Source organism: Diachasmimorpha longicaudata, chromosome 3, assembly GCF_034640455.1.
Source record: "Diachasmimorpha longicaudata isolate KC_UGA_2023 chromosome 3, iyDiaLong2, whole genome shotgun sequence".
In the NCBI taxonomy this organism is placed as follows: Eukaryota; Metazoa; Arthropoda; class Insecta; order Hymenoptera; family Braconidae; genus Diachasmimorpha; species Diachasmimorpha longicaudata.
The window spans coordinates 3896749-3923541 of record NC_087227.1 but is presented as its reverse complement, the minus strand read 5'-3'; the positions used below and the strand labels follow the sequence as shown (position 1 = coordinate 3923541).

The 26793-nt window shown below is 38.3% G+C and overlaps 1 protein-coding gene and 1 long non-coding RNA gene across 3 annotated transcripts; one reads left to right on the top strand and one right to left on the bottom strand.

The window, feature by feature from the left end:
* Positions 1-2221: 2221 nt before the first annotated feature.
* On the top strand, positions 2222-4558 carry LOC135160176 (uncharacterized). 2 transcript variants are annotated; one of them, XR_010298520.1, is made up of 3 exons: positions 2222-2360; positions 2587-3096; positions 4259-4558. It is a non-coding gene; the product is annotated as an uncharacterized LOC135160176 (long non-coding RNA). The 2 variants fall into 2 exon arrangements; XR_010298519.1 differs by having other exon boundaries at positions 4255-4558.
* Positions 4559-5019: 461 nt separating this feature from the next.
* On the bottom strand, positions 5020-9478 carry LOC135159939 (uncharacterized). The gene is made up of 6 exons (XM_064116002.1): positions 9220-9478; positions 8912-9127; positions 8032-8205; positions 7730-7924; positions 7044-7486; positions 5020-6812 (listed from the first exon to the last, which is right to left on the bottom strand). The coding sequence occupies exons 1-6, from the start codon at positions 9476-9478 to the stop codon at positions 6462-6464; spliced, it is 1638 nt and encodes a 545-aa protein (XP_063972072.1). The 3' UTR covers positions 5020-6461.
* Positions 9479-26793: the final 17315 nt, after the last annotated feature.

Genomic DNA, 26793 nt, shown 5'->3' with positions numbered 1-26793 from the left:
TCAATTTCTAGAAATTCAAGGATTTGTTGGACAAATTTCAAGCAATCAACTCGATTCGAAAGGCAAGAAATAGATTGACCAATCGACTTACGCAGAAAAATATTGGAGAATTATTACACAAAGAGAGAAATATTAGATAAAAATTACTGCACTCGTCTGTCAGAGTTTATCGTGTGCCATCTTATCCCATTTCTATTCCGAAACTTGATAAAAATTAATTAATTATATCATGATTAGGTTGTATTTGAAGACGCAGAAAGTTGATTTTTACGTTAAGCGAATTCAAACCGAATGGTACAGTAATGTCAACTCTACCAGCGCAGTAATTTTCTTTGTTATCAGTCTAAAAATTCTCTAACCTAAAAAAACATTTCTCTAAATTTTATAAAGTGTAAACCAGAAGTAAGAAAATGATTCATAATACACTTTGAGAGCATTAAAGTCATTGTTATCAATAATTTCTTTTCGTGTCGTATAACTAGAGTAATTGTCAAGTGAATTTGATTTTTAATAATTTTATCGCTTTCGGATGGAAATCTGGTATTTGATAATTTTTTTAATTTTATAAATTTGGGTGTAAAGGGTTTAAAATGTGGCAAAAACTGGAAAAATTACGGTTTTAGGGCGTGTTCATATGTACGTCCGATATATATCAGAACTTGGATTTTTCATTTATTTACAAAATTGAAAAATTGAATATAAATATTGTAAAAATTTCGGAAAAAAATAGGAAATTTCAGATCCCTGCAGTTATACGCTGTTGCAGTTCGATTAGACGAGTATTATCTGAGCCATGAAACCTTATCATAATATCATTTCTTCTCTATAACTGAAAAATAACTGCACAGTTTTTCATTGATCTTGAGAAAAAATTGAAATAACAAGTCCAAATGGGTCATGACTGTCTCTTTATGACACAAAAAGTATTTTGAATCAGCTCAATCGGCGGAGCACTTTCGAAGATATTTAATCTTTTACATAAATATATTTCCTCAGATATATAAAAGTAAGCATTAAATATATATCTGTCTGCTCGCTATAGCATGTGCTCACGATTCTGCGCCTGTCGCGCGCGCCATCAATCGCCACAAATTCAAAAAATTACTTCTAACGGAATCGCTAGAAAAAAACACAAATGGATTAATAACGGAAAACCGAACGATCACCCGCCTGCTGTCGGCTAATGTTAACCTCCTCTTTGTACAGAACAAATCGTAAAATATCCTCCACAAACAGACATTTTTTCATCGAATTACTTCTTCCGACGATCGCTCCATCACCTCTCGTCCCGTAAAATATTCCCCGATTTTCTCCGTAATTTTCCTCCAACGATTCTCCCTCTCCGCACCCAAATCCCCCACTTACCGACCCCAAAACTCACCAACAAAATCCAGATTTCCCCCCGCATTTAACAATTCATTTCCACCCTTATCTCAAGGATTCGTCACTAACGCGACTCACCGACCAGATACCGATCTTTTCCGCAAAACCTCCTCAACCGCACAATAGAATATAAAAATCGGCATTTCCCCGCGCATGTGCATACACAAACATTCCCAATGAATGTCACACCCATAAAAAACTAAAATATAAAATAATTCCCAGCAACTCACCTTGCGGCTGTGACGTTGCAGAGGTCGCTGTGCTCCGACGTCGGCTGAATGGCGTCGTCTTCGCCGACACCGACGATGGCGAGCGCGCTTCTGCAAACAACAACGATCCAGCTCCAAATTCTCCTCCAAATTCCAATAAATCACGAGGATTACCCTTGAGGAGACGTTAGTCCATACCCGGCGGCTCTTCAACAACCGCTGAAATACAAACGATAAAAAAAAATAGACTTCATCCTCGAGACTAATCACCATCAGTCACTCCCATACGTACCAACATCAGTTCAAATTCGAGTAATTAAAATGACCAATCACTTATATCCGTGCGCTGGAAAAACCAAAATAATTCCCCAGATATTCAAGTCCTCGGTCGGGGCGTAAAAGTCAGAATAAAATAACGTCAGAGACAGAAAAAAAAATTAAAAAAAAAAAAAAACACTTCGACAAGGTTTAACTCCAGATCACGCCTACGTATTGGATCGATAACCGTGCGAGTCGTGTATGATGTTATATGGCTATCCTCATCAGTGTTGATACAGAGTCGTTGACAAAACACGCAATTCACAAGCGCAAAGTAAAAGCCACTTTCCGTCGACCTTAATGCATTCAAGGATATAGTCACACTATCGACATAACTCGTATTGATCATCGTCATAAATAATGAATTCTAATCTATCGTAAAAAACCATTGAAACAAGAATGCACATAGTCATTGGCCTCGGCACTGGTATTGGTGATCATAGATCAACGGTACGGGGTAATATAAACGAAATAAGAGACGAGTCAGGGTTGTAAATTGTCGTGTCCTTGGGAGGGGGGAGGCAAAACCAGCTGGATAATGGTGGACAATCCTGCGGTGACACATTCGCAAGGACAATATTTATTCAGCTGAATCGATTGTACATCGATCGACTGATCAGTCCACTCCCATCGTCATCGATCACCGATCATTAATCGATATTTTATATTCCCTCAGCTCACAGTCTCCACTGTCAACCATCAAACACATCACATTCCCGATACTCCATCGATCCCACGGACACCACTGATGTCCACAATATCATCTGGAACTTCACTGGAATCACCTCGAACAATCGATTACAGTTCGTCAACACAATTCTACGATCACACACTGGGAATTTGCACAATTGCAAACTGCCGTTGACTTTTTCGTGTACGAGGCAAACGACGGCACGAAGGAGTGAAACCGTCGGCTGCCAATGGTTGGCAGTTGCTACTAACTCGCGGCCTCGTGGCTGTTTGGTTTAAGGTACAAGCGGCGCGCGGCAAAATGTTAAAGTGAGAACGGAAGTTATCGTGAAGCACATGAGTAAGAAAGAGAAAGGGATTATTGAAAAGGCCTGGCTACGTGGTAACTCTGGGAATTACTATGCTGGTAACTATACAGTGGTGAGACGGGAGGTGAAGACCGACTCGATTCGCTTCTCCGAGGCACGAAGAGGCGAGACCAATGCCAGAGACTCGAGTGAGTACATGTTGGCGTGCTGTTGGCGTTTGTGGAATAACTCATACCATACAGCGGGGCTACTTTTTTTTTGCTATTACTGTCTCTGTTTTTTTTCTGTTGGAAGCCTCTGGGGGCATGTGGGATTATGTGTTTGAGGGTTTCCGAGAGCCGGTGAGCTGACCAATCAGCCATGTATCTTAATTGCTGATCTACTGGCTTAATGGGGAATTTTGATTTCTCGTTATACATCACCTGCGGATTTTTTTTCGTGTGACAGGGCCGAGGGAGTGATGTTATGCGTGTGAGGGGAGTAGGGAATTTTAGGAGGAAATTTTTTCCGCCGAGGGAGTCATGTTACGCGTGTGAGGGAAGGAGGAAATTTTGGGAGGGAATTTCTAGGGTCAGAGGGGTAAGGAATGGGGTGGTTTCTAGGGGTTGGGATATTGTTGGGATATTGAAGGAAAATATCGTCTAGGGATTTTTTTGGAGGGCGTCTGTCAATTTTGTGGGCTAGTGGGGTAGGGAACTGGGTGTTTATTGGGGGTGGGGGTGATTTTGGATGGAAATTTAGTCTAAGACATTGGTGAGGGTTTCTTTATTGACAGGTGAAATATAAATTTTATATTGAATTTACTGGAGATTTTTTCGGGAATTTAGGGGAATTTTTAAGGGGGATGTAGGGTGGAGGAATGCCTCATTGGGCTTCTTTTTTAAGGTGGATATATGGTCAATTTGGTGAGGTAGAATTTTCGTAAAATTATTTTTATTTTGTATTTTTTATATTTCCTTTTATCCGATTTTTTCCGGGCAATCTGAATTTTTTTATTTCATTTTATCTTAATTTTAATTGTTTATGGTAAATTTTGATGTGGACTTGAGGTGATTTATGGTCTGGATATAAACAGTCCATTGGGCCCCCTTTTCACGGTAGATATATGTGAGATTCTAGCGGTGGAATCTGTAACTTGCAATCACATTCTTCCAGCGAGGAGGTCCTCATGTCTGATAAGTCATTTCAAGTGGCGTCATTTGGTGTGCGAGGGGGTTAAAAAGTACCAAAGTCCGATTATATTGATCCACAGTGACAATAGTGACAGAAATAAATTACATATCAACAGAGCAATAATGAATAATGAAAATAAATTCCAATGTAATACCAATGTAAATTTTCTTAAGTCAGATGGCCTTTGACACGTTTTGGATGTGTGAGACGATTTCAAGGCTGAGAAAAAGAAATTGAAGGGAGAGAGAGAGATGCAGTTGAAGAGAAAATTAAACTTGAGAAGCCTCTAACTGTCAACAAGATGAAACAAGCGTTTCTACGTGAAAGTCAAACCGCTTTGTTTTCGTGATCAGAAATTGTCTCACTTCGTGATCAGGAACTCATTCCACGCGTAAAACTGTAATCAGAAACTCTCAAAGACTGAATTCTTCAAAACTGTGATTTCAATTAATTAACAATTGGATTTGATTGACCTTTTTATTGTTGCACCCCTTCCAGCCTGGTAGACAATCGCTTACGACACGTCGGCGACTATCCCAGGTAGGAAAAAACGAATGGGCCAACCTTGGTACAAGCACGGCCGCCGAGCTGCCGTAGCTCGGCACCCGGGCTCCAGCCAAACTCGCGCCGAACTTGGCTAGACCCTGGGATGATAACACGGGGCCAGGCCTGGGACCGAACTTTGGCCAGACTTCGGTCGCCGTACTTTGGCCGCACTCTGGGCTTACCATTCGGCCCGAAATTGGCCCAGGCCTGTTGCCGAACTTTGGCCGCACTCTGGGCTTACCATTCGGCCCGAAATTGGCCCAGACCTATTGCCGAACTTTGGCCGCATTCTGGGCTGACCATTCGGCCCGAAATTGGCCCAGATTTACGACCAGAGCTGTGGCCAGGCTCCAACCGTTGCCTGTATTGGGTTCAGAATCACCAATAAATATATGAACGGTATATCTGATAAGCAGACATGTATTTATTACCTTCAACATTATACAGAAAACAGTTTTATTATGTGACAAAACTTATATTTAAATTTATTAAATCTATTGACAAAAAAACTCAGCCAATCAAAAACTTTTTTCCTCCTATCGACATAGTACATGTTTTCATCCGATTTTGGTTGAACAGTTAAAGATATGCAGTGTTTGTATCTCCAATTTTCATGAAAGATAATCACAACTATGAGATTTTTCCGCGAACAGAATATGAAAACTCAAAAAAATGATTGCAGGTATAAATTGTAGAAAAATCTTTTGTGGATTATTTTCATCCGCTTTTAAAATAAATAATCTACGTAGATCATTTGAATCCGAAATTTAATACGACATACCATATTAAGTCTTAATAAACTCTCTCTTACAATCTAATAATATTAGCAGTCAGTCTTCAGAATTCGAAGATTGTATTAACAAAATATCCAACAAAATAACGCACCAATGTTATTTTTTAAATTAGTAGTTTAGAATTGATAAATTATCGTGCTTCAATTCAAGCATGAAAACAGTCATTATAATAGCAATATTATGGATAATTTATTCCGCTATGGATGATAAGAATTAATTCTTATATCCATAGACAATTGCTGATACGAATTATCCTGATAAGAATTATTTTTTCATCTCGGAAAGACGTCCTTTTTTTACAATAATGTCTTCTCCATCTGCAACTCCGGAACACAGAATGATATTTAGTTGCATTGATTGTGTGCTAGTTCTATATAATATTGCTTATTATATTCACTCTTTCAAACAAACTTAGAAATATAAAAAAGTCTTGGATAGGATTACATATAACTAATTAATTTCAACCCTTAAATTTGAAATCTTTGGGGAATATGGACGCAGTCCGATTGTGAAACTTCAACCTTATAAATATTATTTGACTTGAATCACCAAATACTGAAAACAGCTCTCAATGGCTGAAATTACTTTCATTAGAATTTTTCTTAAAAATTAAAAATCCACTTATTATTTTTCCCTTTAAACTTTTGGACATAATATTTAATCCCTGAACCAACAACGGATATTTATTCCCGTGATCTAACTTATGAGGAAATGACATAGAAAATACTTTATTATGCTAAGATACATCACATTTTCCAATTGTTATTTCCATCTTCTGGATTTCCGACCTCGCCAGGAGAAATATAATAAATATAATTAATACTTCAATGACAGCCGAATACTAAACAATATTCATATATTAATATATATTCTGCCCAATGAAACGCCTCGCGATAAAAATATATTGATAATATAAACTTTTCCTATTAATCGTACCTTTTATCAAGAATATCACAACTAATACAATTACGAAAATGAACTAATGGAGTCATATTAACACAGTGATTTTACAATTCCATTTATCCCGGAAAAATGAAGTATTATCGATTGGTATCAAAGGAACAAACTGAATTATTCTCGTTATGATGACTTGACCCGCGTTGTCGTTCCTTACGCCCACCCTCTCGATCGCCAGAACGTGACAACCAAGTACTTACTTCTGACATTATCTTCTTCTCATCAGTGCTGGATCCTATTACCTCAATTATCACATCAATCAGTACTTTGCATACTGTAGTGTTATAAAAATTTTTCTTTTTCTTTCCGCCAGCTTCCTTTCCGTAACCAGAATAGTGCAGTGACACTGTCTTCCTCAGAACCGCAGATAGGATAGTGGAAACACATATTTTCATCTCTTTTTTATTGCTTATCAAAACTCTCATGAATAATCGCTAAAAATAAAAGAAGGGAAATTTTTTTGAATTTATGAACATGAGAAGACATCTTTGGGCTCATCGCCAGCGGGTTGGTTCTATAACCAAAGCGTTCCAGTGACGTAGACTTGAGTCCCGGTGATGAAAGATTTTTTCATCACCAGAAAACGAACCCAGTGCATGTGTCACCGCCCAATTTATTGATTTTACATAAAAAAGAAGAAAAACGATCAATTTCAGATATATTACCAGTGTTTCTACGAGATTTGGGTCCGTTGTCAATATCGCTTCGTATTCCTGGAACTTATCATCCATTTCAAATAGTAGTGGCGTAGACATCTGCTTCTGTATTTCAAGCAAGCTAGGACCAGAAGCTGGGGCTAGATTAGTGCCAATGATTGTGGTCTTGAGCTCATTCATAGACTGCTTTAAATCGTAAGCCATCCTGCGTCTTAAATTTTCGAGCTTTTCATCTAATTGCTGATCAAAGTAATCTCGAAGGGAGTTCAGGATTCGACGTTCATTATCAGCATAATGACTAGATGACAACTGGTTTTGTGGTCCCAGCATTTTTGGCATCTTAGCAGGGGGTACCATCATTGATCGTGAAGTTTTTGGAGTTCCTGGGCTCACAATCGAATTCAATCCGTCTTCAGCGCGTGTAGTAGACGATGCACGCCTTTTTCGGTTACCTTATGAAATTAAAGGAGGACCAAACGATATAAATTGATGGGTAGCAGCATCAGATGAAAAAAAAACTACCCAAGCCCCCACCAAAAATATATAATATAATCTAATTCTATATAAGTTCCGAATTTTGTAAAGAATGTTCAAAATATAAATTGGACCATTTTCAAATATTTATAAATATAAATTTTTTCATGCGGGAGGAACTTGGCCGATGATTGGTCATGGAATATCCGAGCCGATTTTACCTGAAGCGTTATGGACTAGTGGTGAAGGAGGTGTCAAATGAAGTTCTTTTCTTGTATTTCTCGCTGAGTCCATCGATTTTGTAGGTGACTGCAGAATTCCATCGGAGGAATCATTGCTCTCAGATTCATCAGTTTCGACGTCTTTAAGCAAAGTAATATTCTTCCTTGACCGCTGTTTAAATGATAAACATGCACCTGGAAATTATTGAAAATGATGATTTATCCCTGACCGGATCATTTAATTAACACGAACTTAGAATTACGTGCTACAGTCCCATATTACCTCAAAATTGATTTATTACCTGTTGGTACAGATCGCGATTTACTCGACATTTGCAAAAAGCCAGAATTATTTTGAGCCTTTGAGGCTCGAATCTCCTCAGGATTAGCTATAAGACAATCATGATTTTCGTCTTCAGAGTCAGATCCACTCTGGTAAATGCTTTGAAATCTTGTCTTTGGTTTTGCTTGTATACCTACGAAATTTTACAAGTTTGTAGTGAAGTAGTAACACAACGTAAGTTGTCTCCAGCCTTTGTTTTTTATAGCTATTTCAAAGTGGGGAAAGAATGCATGCATTTGAAAAAATATTTTTTTTGTAGAACCTATCGCTCCTACAAAAAAGGTTTCTATCAAAATTTTACCATTTTCCGTAGATGTTCACTTTGATTTACCTCTTCACAACAGAATTATAATGCTTTCCTACATAAGAGATGGTGGGGAAAAATGGAACGTTTCTCGTCCCCTCAACATTCCAATGCTTTTATGTATAAACAATCATATCAAGTGTAAATCATAAATTTTCCACTTTATCTTGTTCGCACGTAGTGATTTCTGTTAGCGACTCAATTTTTTGATGAGTAAAGAATTGCAATAAAAAAAAATAACCTAATATTTTTCGACCACAACATAATAAAAATTTTCTTATAAAATCATTCAATGCGATTCTCTCTTAAAACGATGTTTCGAGACAAATACACATGTAATGACTGCACAGATACATAATTAATATTTATTTTGTAAAAGATTTCAAAAATTCGGTCAATCTAATTCCCAATTTAGGGAACGATGGGTCTTTTGATGTTAAATACGAGAGTTGAATAAATTGGGGATGAATAATTGGGGTTAAGAGTGGTTATAATTGTTGATAATTGACTTTTACTTCATATTAACAGGACTTACCAGACTTTGGAGTTTGATTTCTAGGTGGAATCGGGATTTTAGTACTAAAGATGTTGTTTAGTTGAGACTTTGATGCAGTTAAGGGTTTTGCTGAAATTTTTGCTTTCGAGGAAGTTTCGGACCTCCCCCCCTTTCGATCATTTTCACCATCGGTTGTCTCACAGTTGAGAGTTACTTGGGCCTTTTTTAATCTTCTGCGACCCTGATCCAAATCAGCTGAACACAATCAACATATGATCCTTTAATATTGAAATGAACCCATCGAGCAATTCATCAAGTTATAAGTGGAGTCATTTCAATTTTTGTACCTGCTCCGGTGATGAAGCAAAATGGATAACTTTGCCAAGAGTCCTTGGGCGAGTGCAATTTTTCCAAGTAGTCGTCAAGTAGATGATATTCAGTTGTCGGTGGGAATTTACAGGTGTCTTCTTCTGCACTATTAAACCATTTTTTCGGCACCAAATCAATGCATGGTAGCCCTTTTTCGTTTTTCTCGAGAAATTCGATGACTGCGAATGGTTCGCTGAGATTTTTTGGATCGCGAGATGGATGTGAGGTTTCCGACATTTTAGGTTATGAAAAAAAATCACGATTCGTACAATTGAACCTGGTGTTTTCGAGTAGTTTCATATAAACTGATAACTTTGCAGAATGATGCATATAGCTTATTATTTAACAGAAAAAATTGCGTTTCTATTTCCATGTGTTTTGAACGGTTTTTTGTCATCACCCCACTGATGCTTCTTTTTTAGCGCCACTATTCCTTCAAAACGATTATATCACAAATATCTGTCAAACACTTAACACACATTTAATTCACATTAAATTCTCACTTCTTGTAATTTACCGTCAACTTAGTTGGTGAAATCCGAATTTGAGACAAAAAGCCCGATAAACGGATGATACGAGCAATTATGAAAGGTTATGTACACGGACGCCAGATCTAACCGATTTATGTCCCACTTGCATGTAACGACTCCACTATTGAAATTTTCTAACGACCTCGATGATCGGATTTTCATGTCGATTGTTGATTTAAAACATAAAATTGTTTGTTTCTTCCACAATTTTAATCACGAGTTCAACTAAAACATATACCCTCATTCATATACCCTCTTACCAAAAAAAAACTGCATTTCACAATGCGAACAATTTTTACGTTATTTTCTAGTGGAGGAGGGATATGGCGTATTGTCGTCCAGTTACATTTAATAAAGCACATTTGTGTTTAATTTTGTGTGCCTTCTTACATGTCATTTCAGCTGCCCAGGACTTAATGTAGAATATTCCTACTCGACTGGAAAAGTCTGGATAACTAAACGCCTCTTCCCTACTACTTTCCTGGTGTCCGAAAATATATATACCAGTAAGATCATCACAAATTTTGGATTTTCCTGATTTAACGAGAATTTGTGAAATTACGAAAACTTTCTCAATATCTAGGAGTACCACGTTATTTGGATGACTTGTCGTCAAGGTTAGACCATTGATGTTGATCATATTTGATGTTAAATGAATTTCCCCATCAATTATCATCGTTGTAGGCTTTCTCGCGATAACCCAATCACTCAGTATGTGTTTCTGATTAATTACCATGGTTCCTCCAGACTCCATCTCAGTTAGTCTGTTGATAATTTGTGTGAGTGGTTTTATCGAAGAATGAACGAGTTTTTTAAATAAACCAATGTAACTCTCTCCCCAAAACGCTGAGAGCTCATTCAGAGGAATTTTAAAGTATTGGGCATCATTAGCAACGTGGATGATACTATGCCAACTGAGAACTTGAGCCCCTTCATCATTATAAACATCAGGTAACGTCTCGAAACAAATTTTTAGCAGAGATCCAGCATATTCACTCAAATCCTTAACGAATTCCTTACTGTTTAAAATTCTGCTAGCAAAGACAAATAATGAGAAATGACAACGTAAAGGTTTCGGTAAGAAATCTTGTAACACGACGATACCACAATAATTAAGGAAAAACTTGAATTGTGATGCTTTCCATCTTGAGATATTATTCACATCAAATTCTTTCCTTTGAAATTCAATAGGGATATCGGCTTTTAATGACCTCATAATACCATCAAGCCGACGAACATCAGCTAATTTGATCCTCTGGGCTGAACTTCTCGTTAGCCATTTATCCAGCAGCCATTTCATATTACCAGAATAGAATAAATGCATTAAATCTAATGGCACTTGTTTTGTCAGATCGAATCTATCCAAAGAGAGCAGCGGGGACACAGAACCTTCATAATGATGTTCTGGTTGAACTCGCGTCTCGTAGGATACTTTAGTGCGTAAATTTGCATTGGTCACTGGATATATGCGTTTTCCTCGTCTTCCACAACCTACTGTAATGCCCTTGGTGAAACACCTTCCACAGGCATAGAAGGCTCCAGGAGCTTTGTGGCAGCAAATGAATGCTCGAGCTGGCGAATCAGCCACTATTGCTACAATTTTCACCTCAAAAACCTTGTCATCAATGCGCAAACCATTTTCTTGGAGTTCATTGGCCTCTTCAACAAAATCAGTCATGAATTCTGTGGCTGATAATGGTTTCCCATCCCCACAATAAATCGCGGCAGCAAAGGGTTTGGTAGTGTAATTTGGATGCTGTATTTTTATTGAAATTGGCCAAATTTCCTTCTTAGCATTCCGGTATACCTGCATACCGTCAATATGAACCAGAAGAGAAATGTCGTTTTCTCGATAAATTTGAGTTGAAATTATTTTTCTGAGTCCCGAGGCGATTCCCAAATAAATGAATTCACCTGGAATCTCATGAACTCCTCTCATGGTTGTTAGGTGTCTGCAATGGGGAGTTTGCAAAAACATTCCCCATGAGAATTCAATTTTTGGAATGCTGTTCCATATGGGACCCAAGCCTGGCAAACCATGCCCCTTGTCTGCCTGGCCATGTCTCGGGGCAAGCTTGGTGACCCAAGCCTGGCAAGCCATGCTCTTTACCAGTCTGGCCATACCTCGGGTCAAGCGTGGTTGCCCAAGCCCGGCAAACCGTGCTCTTTGCCAGTCTGGCCATACCACGGGCCAAGCTTAGTGACCCAAGCCTGGCAAGCCATGCTCTTTGCCGGTCTGGCCATGCCTCGGGCCAAGCTTGGTGGCCCAGATCTGGCAAGCCAGTCTCGTGCCAGACCTGGCCCGTTTCGTGGACATTGGCATTTCCTACCTGGGATGAGCTGTAACTTATCAAATACTATGAATTCCGGTCTGAATTTTTCACAGCATGTTTTCAATAGGTTTTACTGTCAAAATATAAAAAAAAAAATCGATTTTTCGAAGTGATCACATGAGAGTAACCCCTTAACGCGATAGTCGATTCGAATTTAAAATCAACCCTTCCTTGGGTTGTAAGGTCCAAGTATACAGTTTTTGTACGTTAATATCTTCTCCGGTACTGCTACTAGCGACGAGTGACCCGAAAGCAGAAGGATAGGACGTTTTTAATGAACGGGATTTTAATAATTAGCCACGATTCACTAAAAAGCAGAGGTTATATTTTTATAAATGTTTGTTTAAAATTCACAAGAACAGTTAATCACAAAAATTAAGAAATTGCATCACACATAACCCACATATTTGACTTATTGCAATAGCTCTTGCACGGTAGATGTTTTATCGGATTTTTGGATAGCTACAACAGAGGGTTGTATCTCGAGGTTGTCTCGTTGAAATCTTTTGGTATACTGACTTGCTGGAAATCTTCAAATACAAAATTGAAGAGTGGGTGCAAGTAATTGTTGCCTTGTAGGAAGAGGGGGAAAGAAAAATTTCCTGGTTGGAGGAAAAACTATTGCAGGGTGTAAATCATGACGAAATCTGCCACGTTGCAGATGGCTAAGTTGGGCCCATCGCTGTGACGCGAAGTAGCAAAAAAAAGGGGTCTTCATAAATTCTTGGGAAGCGGGCATTCGTAGAAATTTTATGGCTCTCAAAAATTTTGGGAAATATTGAAGACAATAATTTTTTCCGTTGGAAAGAGTGGCTCCGGTTTTCTCAGGAAACAGAATTTTATGCTGTGACGACTTGTACGTATTTCAAGTCGACTGCCAAGGGATTAAACTCGCTAATTATTTATGACATGAGAGGAAATTTTGGAACCGAATAGTTTTTCATAGCTATCTAAAAAATAACAATTTATAGTTATACATATGCGACCGAACACTTGAGATTAACTTCTTTTGATTGAATGATTCGTTCCAGAGAAAAATCAAATTCGGTATTAAATTCCGCTGATGAATACATATATAGGGTTACTTTTTAAAACGATAATGACAGGTTATTTTTGGTGAAAAAGGTACAATTGATATTAGCACTATACACTCTGTCTTCACTATTTTATACACACTTAATCCACTCTTCAGACACTCTTAAGCACACAAAAACAAAACGTCTAAGTCCTAATCGTCTAACCCCGCGTCTATCGTTGCTCAAAAACAACTCTGACCCTGTCTCTCTTCTCAACCCTGGACTGGGCCCTAATGGCGTCACGTGGTCCTAGCATCCCTGGACCTCGTCGGCTGCAACGATTTCCGCCTGTCACATCTGTGGGCCTCATAAACCCACTAAATATGAGCCTCTAAGTGCTTCTATCATACAGGTTTGCATCCCTGTACCAATCCATGTATATTTGCGGGGTTTGCTCACAAATAGCACCTACGCTACGACTCCAATATAATCTGATAGGTCTAGTACTATCTTAATAAAATACAGAGGACGTCTGTCTATCACATTCTACAGATTATCATTCTTATACTGGGAATTTCCCCATAATTTTTCCCGATACTACACATAGAACAAAATCTATGATTTTGATTTTTTTATAATAAACAACATTCTCACGTTGGAATTATAGTTAACGCTCCATTTTGTTCCAGTACCATTTCGATTTTTATTTTTAATTTCCACCTGTACTCCCCCCCGGGCGTTTACATGTTGTTCCTAACCCCTGCGGGACCAAGGGCCTGATTTTTTCTCCTGCTGTACTGCATTTGCACGGGAACTGAGGGAAACCATGGGAGACCCCAACTGTACCGTCGGCCGATCATGCCGGGCCCTAGTTTACCCTTCTGTCACCCTGACTAGAAAGATTCACTGGGTCTCTTACGCTCGTGTTTTCCGCTCGGAAATTTTTTAAGCGAGTGGTGTTCCCAAGTGGTCACCCATTCAAGTACTAACCTAAGGAAACGTTGCTCAGCTTGAATATCCGCCGGAGCAATACCTTACTTTTTTTCTATAGAGTTTGTTTTTTGGTGAAATTACAGTAATTTGTGTCAAACATTGTGAGGTATGAAATTAACTCCTTAAAGATACCTTGGGTGCTGGCTATATTTGAGTTTTGTTGATAAAGGTGGACCAGCGGTGGCCCTCTCGTTTATCTGAATTCTATTTTGCTGCGGAGCAAATGTAAGAGGTAAAATTTGCTTTTTTTAGTGAGAAAATATTAAGTTTTTTGGATACATCGGTTGCTGTCCTACGGCTTGGAGTGGTTGGAAAGGATTTTGTTCAAGGAGATGGGAAAAAATGACATTATCGATTTCGATTGACCTACAGACTAAACTAGCAAAACGTTACTCCCCCAATCATTACTGTCGGTTTTCATTTCTATTGATTTTCTAAATATTTTTAGAATAAACCACTACGCAATTTGTTTTTGGTGCGAGTCACAATAAATTAATTTCTACATATTATTTCCGCAGTCTCTAACATTCCAAATGCCGGGATGGGAGACAAATATTATGTATCATTGTTCCTCACAAAATTCTAGAACAATTCTCGAACTTTCGACAAACAAAAGTATTTAAACTGTGCGCTACATGACACCACAGAGAGTCTAATACATTCATTTGATGTAAGCACATCTCGCTAACGAGCTATAATTCTACTACCCGCACCCCAACCGCTACATTTTTCTTGGTGTATTTTTTACAAAAATTTATTTGTCTCTTTTTTTTAGCATAAAAGTCTCAAGTAAATAAACTCGGTATCTTGCACTGAATTATTCTATCAGTGTGGCAACTTTGTCTTCGTTTGACGTCTCAATTAAGAGTAACACTGAGCTTAAAAATGTCACGGGACTTTTGGAAGTATACGATCCAGATCACTCGTGATTTCTTTCAGATTGTTCCTAAATCTTTTAATTTTTTCGTTAGACTGATTTATGCTGGGGTGGCGTGGCACGGCGCTTATGTCGTGATCAATGGGGGTCTTAACTTTTGCGCGACCAACGGAGTCCTGTGAGTGAGGCGGGAGCACGAGTGACCATCGCCAGAGAATTAAGTGAGTGGTAGCGATTTCCAGGAGTCAAAATTCAACTGCCGGTGATATCACTTCTTCACGTAGATTGATATTCTTCCATTCATTTAAATGTAAACAATAGGAAATTATTTAATAGGCACAATTGATGCAAATGACGTTGGCTAGCCCCCAGGTGAGGGTTTTCAAGCTTGAACAATAGGCTCAAACTTGGTTCAACCTCGGTTACCAAGCCTCGGAATTCCCAGTTTTGACCACGTTTGCATCTGTCGTAATTCCCAGGTAAAACCACGTTTGACGATTCCCTGTAAATTAAAGCTTGGCTACCGAGCCAATTCCGATCTTGATTCAAACTTGAGTCTCTGTGCTTGAATTGATAAGATTGAACCAGGCTCGGGCCAATATGCTGTAGAGAAGTAAATCCAAGGTTGTCGGCATTTCAAAAATTCAAGTTGTCTTGACAAGGTTGTATCTAACATGGTTCAAACTTGGGAATCCGAACTTGAACGTAGGAGCTATAAACAAGCTTGACCCGATATGTTATAACTAAATAAGTCCAAGGTTGCCGATTTAAAGAGCATTCGCGATGTATTGACAAGGTTGTGACATTTAAGATGCAAGATTGGCAGTTCGAATTCGAACTTACTGACTTCGGCCGAGCTCGGTCCAATATATTAACAGGTAATTCCAAGGTTGTTGATTAAAAAAAAAATTCAAACTCTATTGGCAAGGTTGTAACAATCATCGACCAACCTTTACATTTTAAAAAAGTCAATAGATTTTTATGTTGCTATAGAAGTATCCAAACATAAAATAACTAAATTTGTTATTGGTGTATTTGTTTCTCTAAAATCTAAGGAAAAAAGATGTAGAATTCATGCCCAATACCTTTCATAGAAATACATCTAACAGTTTATATTATGTACAGTTATGAATACATATTTTTTATCAATAAATATATTATTTATTTATTTTCTTTTTTTTTAATTTTTTGTAAGTTCGAGAATTTGTAACTGGCTATCGTCTGAGGGCTTGGAGCCAAAACTGGAAAATGATTAACAAAATTCGTGGAAAAAAAATAATACAATGCTTTACTAGAATTCTCACTCGGCTATAATGCAATTTTTTAGGGAAAATCCTGAGTTTTTAAAATTTCATTTCTTTACATATGATCTGTCATACTGGCCTCTTATGTCAGTTTCGTATACTTAATTCACTTATAGCCATAACCTCACTAGTCGTATGACAATTAATGCATACTGATTATATTTAGTGTTGATCGAAAATATCTTTGGGAGCTCGTGAATATTCCAAATCTCGAAACAATAAAGTAGAGAAATATCGACAGTTTAAAAAAATGAAATAGATGATGAAGTTTTCATTGACAGTAATGCTAATATGGATAATTGTAATCAAGAAGATGATGGCGAATGGATTGCGACTCACTGCTATCGAATCCTCTGAACATGTAAAAATAACGAGATGGGAAACAATTCGTGATATTATTGGAAGCAAACGTGTTGAACTTACCAAAATTGATGAAAAAGAGTTTTCTACAGTAGATTCAGTAATCTATAAAGATAACATCTTGTGTTCTAATTGTTCAGCTAATATTGTGCAACTCTCGAATCATACCATTTTCATGATTAATAATTTATATGTACAACATCAGTACTCAACGACGGCTAGCGGGATTGATGACATTTATCTGGAAGATTATAGAGCTGAAAGGGTATCTAATGTCTTCAAAACACGATGCCCTTCGCGAGATGTAGGAATTTAGAAGATCAAAATCATTTTTAATTCGTCAGAATTTGTATCACTGCGAAAGGGTAAATACAAATGCATGGGGGTTAGTATTAAAAACCGAAATTATGTCATCTCGTTGCTGCATGACTACATTATTTTTCGAATCAGTGTCAGAATTATTGAAATTTAAAGCTAGTAGCCACGATCATATGTAGTTCAATACATGGAAATAATAAAAAAAAGATGTTTTATGATTAATATAGAAGTGAAATTGTACAATTGAAGGAAGTGGTTCAGCAGGGTTGAATAATATCTTCAGCTGCAATTACCATTTATCGAAAAATGAAAATCCTTATGGAATCATTTTCATTTTGTGATAGTCAAAGAAGAAAAATAAAATCAGAATTTAAATTCAAAGAATTATGAACTTCTTTTTGGAACAGAAAAAAGCAGAAAAAGTAAAACGTCTCAATAATTTCGCCACTCCATGTGTCCCCATATTTTTATTGCATTCTATTTGGTACGAACTCTAGTTAGCTGCATGTGCAGATCTGCATAGCATAATCTTCAGGTTTGTTTGGCCATACTAATGCGCGGGGGGGGGGGGGTATTTTCGGTTGATTTTCGGAAAACATTCTGTGATAAACAGCTGCGTACCTGTGACGAATTTGGAGAGGGGACACAATGGCGTCAAATGTTTGAGGGGGGAGACCCATGTCACCAGTCTTGGGAACAGAACCAAACTACGTAAACGTATGTCTTCTCCAGCACGTAACCACGTGATTGTTGAATAAAAGGGATTTTTAATCGAAATAACGAGAGAAAAAAGTGTTGTTATTGATCTAGTTTATTTGCGAGATAAATGGAAGTCTACGGTAGTTATTTTATACTAACATTAGAACAAAAACTGATAGGCCAATTACCGACGCCATTTTACGATTATAGTGCCGAAGAACAATGTAGTGTAGGATTTTACATGTGTATTCATTTTGATTTGTGGAATCAGGCAGTTGGGACGTGACCCATACTGTAAAAATAATCGGTTATATTATCCAAGTAAGTACATTGAAGTATATCGAAACAAAATCAAGCAAACAGTAATTTTGTCTATTGACATCGTTCTCCGTTTTTATCGAACCTCACAAATTTATTATAGCTAACCTCAAAATGTGCTGATCGACCACGTTCTATTAATTCTTCAGCATGAGTTACGAAGTGGTGGAGAATGCGTCATATTGCGTTGTTGAATTTCGTGATGAAGAAAATGCGAAGGGGCATAAAATCGAGATTGTCAACAAACACTGGATTGACAGGGATAACAATGACACGAAGAAGGGAGTTTGTTATTTTCCCCCAGCGTACGATTATGGACAAGTCGAGAAATGGTTGAAAAATCAAACGACGCGGAAATCGTCCTGGGAGATACTCCATGTGGAGATTTTTTGTTCTGCAGGTGATCATTACTGTGCGGATGACTGCAATTTACAAGTTTGAAATGTTTTGGAATGAAGATGCGGTAAAATGAACATGTCTGACTTATTCTCAAGGGTCCAGCAACGTAAATAATTAATTTTGGAATAGAATACTCTTGTCTTTCAATGAAGCGGGCAATTCTTCTTCTTTGAAATTAATTTAGACTGAACTGGAAAAAAGTAACAATCATTCATTCTACCTTATGCTTTTCTACTGTATTAAAAAAAAACAGTTATTCTTTCAAACTTGAGTTTTTCGCAACGAAGCTTCGAGGAAATTTCTCATAATTTCAGACCTTTTAGAATTTTATTACTGATGCTAATTTTAAACGGAATTTTCCATTTAAATTAATTTATTGTATTTCATTTTGTAATCTACTGAAATTATTTTTCTATAGTTGAGTTAGAAAGTGCTCGTCGAAGGCTTCAGCGATCATATAAAAAATGATCAGATATTGAATCCCACAACTCGGACTCTGATGGAATCCAAGAGCCCCATATCTCTAAGAAGTGGGCTGCATTAATCCTAAATGTGTCAACCCCTTTGCAGTTGGTACCTGAAGTTAATGAGGAGAGTAATGACTCTATGATCGAGACTGTCATCAATAGTATTAGACCAATATCTGAGTCGAATATTTGTGATGCAGCACATCACCCTCTACAAGTGCACGACCTGTAAATACGGAGAAATTGTTTGAGAGTCTTCCTCCAAAAAGTATTACTGTGTTATGCCGAGCTTCAATAGATTCCAATTTTATGAAAGATTTTGTACAAGATTAATTCTTTTGAAAAATTCTAGTGCTAACCGGGGAAAAATGATGCAAAATAACAATCTAGGTAAAATTTCAGTGTTCAAGATGAGATTTTTATTGGAGACAACAAAAATTTTTTCCCGTACTTCTCCGATAATTTTTGGATATACATATTTTGGAAAAATATCTATTTAAAAATGATTCATTTTTTATTGAGAACATCTGTTACTTAAATTGCAAACACGGTTGATTTTCAACTGGTTCATTTTGCCTCAGTCTTCTCTAGAAATAATGGTTTTCTCTCATATTCTCATATTTGTGTACATTAAACAACTACAACAATTGAAATTCCAATGTTTTAAGTGAAAGTTCGGCATTTCAATTGTATTTTTTGAGACACAATTGAAAAGCCAATGAATTTATTTATTTTCCAACTCGTTTGTTCTGTCCTGGATACCTTGGTCACAATATCCACCTTTATTCTGTTTCAAATTTTAAGTTTTTATATAAAATATGTTTTTAATCACGATTATGCTGACGCGGAATTTATCCAAATAAAAAACATCGAATTTTGTAACGAACCGATGACTAAGACAGAATCAAGTTTAAACTTGCGTCGTCAATCAAGAACTAACTGAGATAAGTCGAAACTTATAGTACGGATTACCGGTATAAACCAACGCCTAACCAAGTTTGGTCTAAGATTGGAAATCAAGATCGAATCAACTTTTGGTGTGGAATCCAGGGTCAAACTTGGAAGTCGAGCTTGAGTGAAGGCTGATGACCAACTTAGATTGATCTTCAAAATTGGGTGACGCTTGGATGATGGTTGGTCCAAGTTTGGACGCTGAACCTGATTCAAGCTTGGATTAACCTTGGGATTCAAGCTTGCACGAGCATTACAAACCAAGACTAGCCAAGATCGTTCCAAGATTGGAAATCAAAATCGAACCAATCTAGCCTAGCCTCGGTCCAAGCTTGAAACAATCTGCTTGGACCAATGGTGAGTCCCTACCTGGGCTGGAGAGAAAACATTTTGTCGGAAAAAATGATAAATTTTTCATTAAAAGTATAATTTTTTTTCCTGGATTATCTCTTTTGCAGAAATGCAATAAATTTCTCGTCGTCTTCTACATTTCCTCCTCCTAAAATCCCAAATAGCTGATGTCTGTTCCGTTGATTCCCTCTTTACACCCATTCCTTCATCCGTATTCACTAGACTCATTCTGTAAGAATAAATCAGTCTCACAAACGCCCCATTTCGCTTCATTCCCTGAAAAGTGCAAAAATACTCAAGAAAGTTTGATGTTCCCTATTCAGAGTACTTGGTATGCGGGTACAAAAATTAATGTCAGTATTTTATAATTTTTCTTAGAACACTAGAGTGTTTAGAATAATGTAAGTAAATAGAAACAGGCAAGAAACACAGAAATAAAAGAACAAGCACCTTTTGTCAATTGGGCCCAAAGCGCAAAAATTTTTGTTGCTATGAGCCAGTTGATTTGTAAAAGTCATGGGAGAAAGATTATAAAGTTTTGGTATTATTTAACCATTTCTGTCAAAAATCCAATATTCCCCGTAACCCCTACTGGTATTGGTAAAAGAGAAGATGCGGTATTATCGACATGTTGAATTTCAAAAATCGATTGTTTTTTAATCAATTTGTGGAAATAATCGTGATTTATACTTGACATATGCGTGCTATGCGAGTCCATACAACTGAAGGAGAAAATGCGGTATTCTCGAATTATCAATTTTCGAGGGTCGAGAATCGATTATTTTTCAATCGATTTATGAAACTGAAATGTCGATGTTTACGCACGCCATATCCATTCAAACCTACACAGCGACTGCCGTCCGGAACTCGCCTTGTTATGATAGTAAATTGTACGAAAGAAGATGTGGTATTCTCGAATTATCAAATTTCGAGAATCGAAGATTTTTTAATGGATTTGTGACAATAATCGATGTTTATGCTCATCATGTCTGGTGGAACCTATTTTATATTCTAGTTCAACTGAAAACGAAGAAATAAAGATGAAAAACAATGCAACGATGTCTTCAATCAAGAAATGGAGATTATTTTTTATTCTTGGGTATAAATCCGCTTTGTCGTTGGTGCATATTTCGTTAAAACATTGACGCATCCATTTTTACATTATCATCTTGTGATACTTCTCCATAGACTTGTGCTAATAAACTGACGCGCCCATTTATATTCGATTAATCGATTTTGAATACAAAATAGTCGATTATCCCTTCGAAATGCGCCATATTTGATCAGTGTCACGTGTCACTTTTTATACAGGACTAGTATTATAGGTCGCGCCCAGCACCTTGGAGATCGACGTAGACGACTGGTTATGACGTAGGCATCACATCGATTATCCCCATGGAATCCGCCATGTTCGATTAGCGAGCCGTGTCGCTTTTTATATAGCATCGAGATAAAATATTCCCCGACCTATGATAAAATTTCATTATCATAAATTACCTTTTGCTGAGTACCGGGATAAAAATGAGCGACTCATGATGTGACTATTGGAAGCGGGATCTTTTAAATAACGAAACTGTGAAATAATTTTCTTTAAATACTTTATTCATTAATCGCTCGGAAGACACACCTGCTCGTCACCAGTTCCTTCTCCGACTTAAAAAATAAATACTTATCACATTAGGGCCACATAAGGTTGCCTGATTTCAAAAGTCAGGTCCTCGTGCAGGTGTTTAGGGCTGGGCACATCAGGACCTTATCTGGAGTGGAACGGACTGTCAAGTCCGGGTCTCATCAGGTTGATTGACTTTGAACCTGATATAAAGCAACCTTCTAAGTACTCATTCCGGCAAATATGAATTCGCCGTATTGGATAAATTACTCATTACTTGAATAATTCTTTCATTATTGATTTATAACGATGTGGATACTATTACGAACTGTTGTATGCCCGCTATAATCTTGAGTAGGTTCCCAAAAACCTTACTTCTGTTAACCAGATGCTCCATTTAAAATCTCCTCCGCCAATTAGTTTATTGCCATTATCCGCACAATTTTCAATCCTTCATATTCCTGCTTAATTGCACTGTTCCGTCCAAATTCTACATAACGTTCTCCAAAAGACTTTCTCAAATACTTCAGAACCTGGCCTCCCTCATTTCTCCCTACCTCGCAAGTTCAGCCCTCAAACGACATGCCCTCGCTATTTTTGACCAATCAAAGATCTTCGGCCTTTCCCCTTCCAGTTCCTCCGCCTCACTCACTGAATATTTTGAAAAACCGAGTTCCAACACTAAGCAGGCAGAATGGTTGTAACTCTCGAATTGCGTTGGTCGGCTAGAGTTCAACTTTGTACTTATTTCCGTCTCAAAATAAAGATTTTGAAAAGAGTAAATACTTTATTTTTCTGGATTCCAACGGTTCACAAACGCGAATTAATAAGGAAAAAAAACAGAAAAAAATGGTTCCCGCGGGTTTCGAACTTAGGCCTTGTCGCACTTGGTCACCCACTCAGTTGCTATACCGGTTTGATGTTCCTTAGATTCTACGATTGCTAGTGTCCCGTGTGTCCTGGTCTACAACGTTGCATCTGTTGAGTACTTGTAATCATATGGATAATATAAGCCGATGGGTGCTCATTCTCGTAGTTTGAAAAATATATTATTGCTCCTTTTGCTTCATCGCAGTTGATTCATTGACAGTATAATTGATAATGGTTCATAATCAATTATTTGAACAATTATTATAATCAATAAGTATTCAATAATTATTATTATATTGAGGAATGTAATGATATAGTATATTTCGATATAAGTACGACGAGGTGGCAACGAGTGTTTCATTTCCAAATTTGAGAAGAAAGGGAAGGTGTCTATCAATCTTAGGAAGTCTCGGGCAGGTCGTGACTACGGAAAAATTGTAACTAAAATGTTTATTCCCGGGCATGGGAAATCCCGGTTCTATTTGTCTCTAGGATGTTCCCAGAACCAAATGCAAAAAACGTTTAAGGTCCGGGTCTCTTTTTTTGTATAACGTCTCTACAGAATGATCTCTTCATAAAGTGTATCTTTCACGTCAAATTCCCACAAGAATCTCTCAAATATTGCAGTTGTTTACAGCTTAATCCTTTGCAGCTGTCTCAGAATACCTCTCTCCTCCCGCCAGACACTCAGCGGTCAAAATTCCTCTAAAAAAAAGGGTTATCCGAATGGAAAGGTATCTCCTTTGATCCTCAGAAGTACCTAAGTTAACCCACCCTGAAGTTAATTTTTTGCCAATTAAAAATCAGCTTTTCCTACTATCTTTAAGATCCTCACAAAAGGGGACACACCCTCAGGAGACGAGAAGGGAATATTGAAAGAGTTCTGAAGTCAGTCAAAAATACGTTATCGAAACATAAACACCGATTCCGTTCACACATATCCGGGTATTTCTATTTCGCGTTCCGCGACCTGAATACCTTGTTTTTATATCCTTATTTTCATTGTTTGTTATCATACACCAAAAATCCTCAAATTACCATAAGTGTGTGAAGTTTTAAAATAATTCAAATCCTTGTAAAAATCTATTGATTCCACACCGTAAAATATAAAAAACTGGGACTATTAAACTTCTGTGTTGTGTCTTATTTCTCTTTGTCAGCGAATTAACAATCAAAATAAAAAATTCCTAACTTAGTCTTAATATTCTTTCGAGTGACGTTAATTTCAATAGCTCGAAAAGTGTATGTGTTTAAACAACACAATAATTACGTGCACAACGAGTGTGAAGATGCCTGCCAAGCACACAAATTAAAATATCCCGTCGCATGTATATCCGAACTATATTTTTTGTTAGTGATGTTACGTTCAGGGAGTGGTCAACTGTGCTATTCTTCGTTGGCTAGTCAACGAAAACTCTTTTCGTTTACTTGTAAACTGCTTGATGCACGCCAGTCGAGTTTTGGGAATTCCCCAAAATTATAAGATGCCCATTATGGTCCAGGGATGCTGGAGCCAAGGGAGGGGAAGTTAAGGAGAATTTTCTGGGGACTCACGGAGGAACGCAGATCACTTAGAGGACAGTCCATTTCGAGCCACTGTTTTGAGACGACGTTCCCCCCGCGAGTTTCAGAGCAAGTACTCTTTCAGATTGGACGGGATCGCGGTATCATAATGATACTAATAATTTTTACAATAAATTGTACCATAGTGAAAACTGACTAAAAAACTATATTAACAAGAAGCTGTTTATCGTTTTAAAAACATATCTCTACATAGTTTTCGACGCTCAACCGGGATATTGACCAAATGATACAGCTATTTTTGTGAAATTCTGCCAGTGGTCATCAAAATGTCGACTACAGAAAATGAACGTTACAAGACGCGAGAAAACGATCCGAAACCAAGAGAAGCCGTTATTGATGAGCAATTGCAAGGGATGAAATTGCCGCAGCTCAATGCAGCATTGAGTAAGCTGAAAAACGCGTGGCAACAAAAGTGAACTGCAGATGCGACTCAGGGCCGTGCTAAATTTCGAGTTTGAGTACGGTGCCTCAAACGATCGAAATCAAGACTTTCTCCTAGACGACCCATCAGCCGACGTGATAGACAAGAAGAATGCCGATACCGACGATTCTACTAGCGGGAGTGAAGAAGAAGACGCATCGGGAAGAAGAAGACGCTCAAAACGACACCAACCAGATAGAGGGCATCGAAGCTCCATGCTCCCATTTAAAGACGTAGAAGAATCGATCGACATATTCAGTGGAGACGACCACATTAATGTCGGTCGATGGTTCAATGACTTTAAAGAATTGGCGGAAGCGTGTGAGTGGCGTGACATTCAAAAACTGACATATGCTAAACGGCTACTGAAGGGACCGGCAAAGCTGTTCGTGAATTACGAAATATTCAAAAAGTGGTGGAAAATGAAGAGAGGACTCAGGGAAGAGTTTGCTGAGATTGTAGACTGGTATAGGATTCATCGGGAGCTGGTCAAACGCAGGAAGAAACCAGATGAATCCTTCCAAACTTATATTTATAGAATAATGGATATCGCAGCCCAGGGCGAAGTTGACGGACGGTCCGCCATTCAATACATCGTAACAGGTATTCCAGACGATCCCGTCAATAAAAATGAATTGTATGGGACTAAATCAATTCGTAATCTCAAGGAGTGGTTACAAAATTATGAGGCGATGATGGATAAAATGAAACAAAAGACGAGAACTGTGAAAATCGACGATAGAAAAAAGTGACGCGACCAAGTGGTTTTATAAAAGGTGTGAACACTAAAACTTGTTTCAATTGTGTTAAGCGGGATCATATCAACAGAGAATGCCCTGATAAGACCAAAGGGGTGAAGTATTTTAACTGCAATGAATCCGCCCGCATCGCAGCGAGATGTAAAGAGAATCCAGAGACGAAGAAAACATTCTACGTATTGTTCCACATACCATGAGGCAAGCAACTGAAGGCCGTGGAAATTGGGAAGCAATAATATTCAGCCGGCATTGACACAGGAAGTGATTTAAGTCTTATAAATAGAAACACATTTTTAAAACTAGGATCTTTTCTATTAGGGCAAGGCGCTTAATTCTATGGATTAGGCACGAGCACTAGTTGTAGATTCGGATCATTTGAGCCTGTCACAACAATCGACTAACAAGAAGCTGTTTATCTTTTAAGAAAATCATCTCTACATTATTATTATTATTGACTTGACTTTTGAGGATGGGGTGGTTCGGACCTGTGGAAAGGGAAGGCGGAGGGGGCCTGAGCTATCCCGTGCCGTTACCGGCCATTGTGCGTGAGTTCTGCTAGGATGTTAATCAGGGTAGGCTCAGTGCGGTCACCCTGATAACTGCAAGGAGATCGCTGACCCCGCCCTCAATAAGGGAAAGGTCTAACTGCACTGGCCCACCCAGGGTCCTGGTTCTGGCTGGCGCCAGATCAGTGCACTTGAGGAGCAGATGATCAGTCTCCTTCACATCCTCATGGCATAATCTGCATGAGCCGTCGTTACTAAGCCCCACACACGTGAGATAGGCCTTTGTGGGCCAATGACCCGTGGTCATCTACACCGCGCACTTGAGGAGCCCCCTGTCGAGGCTCATAAGTCTGTTTGCAACTGGGGTACGCCAGAAGGGCTTTGGTCCGTCTGTCTCTTTTAAAGCGGGTCTAGAGGTCTTTATAGCGGACACTGCTCCATCCCTTCAACAGGGCCCTGTGCGATTCTACGCCGGCCTAGGTTACACTAGCATTAGGGATCGAGGCCATGCCCGCGCCTTTCCGGGCCAAGTCCAATCAACCATTTCGTTTCCCAAAATGCCTGAGTGTCCTGGACCCAAACTAGCTTGAGACAATTCGACCTTCCTACCTCCAGGTAGGAATCGCCAAGCTTCACGTCCGGGTCAACCGTGGGTTAGGCCTCGCTGACCTAGCTTTGGTAATCCTAGACTCCACCAGGCTTGGTATCTTAGTCACACCAGAGAAAGCCCAGGCTTGGATCCTTGCCTGATATCAAACCTGGGTACCAAGTTTGTGCCAAGCCTGGGAAAAGTCTGGTTCATTCAGCCTTGGTTCATAGCGTCTCGACCAGTCCTGGGCCCAGACTGACGAACTCGCTGAAATTTATTTCTTTTTAACTAGGCGGCAT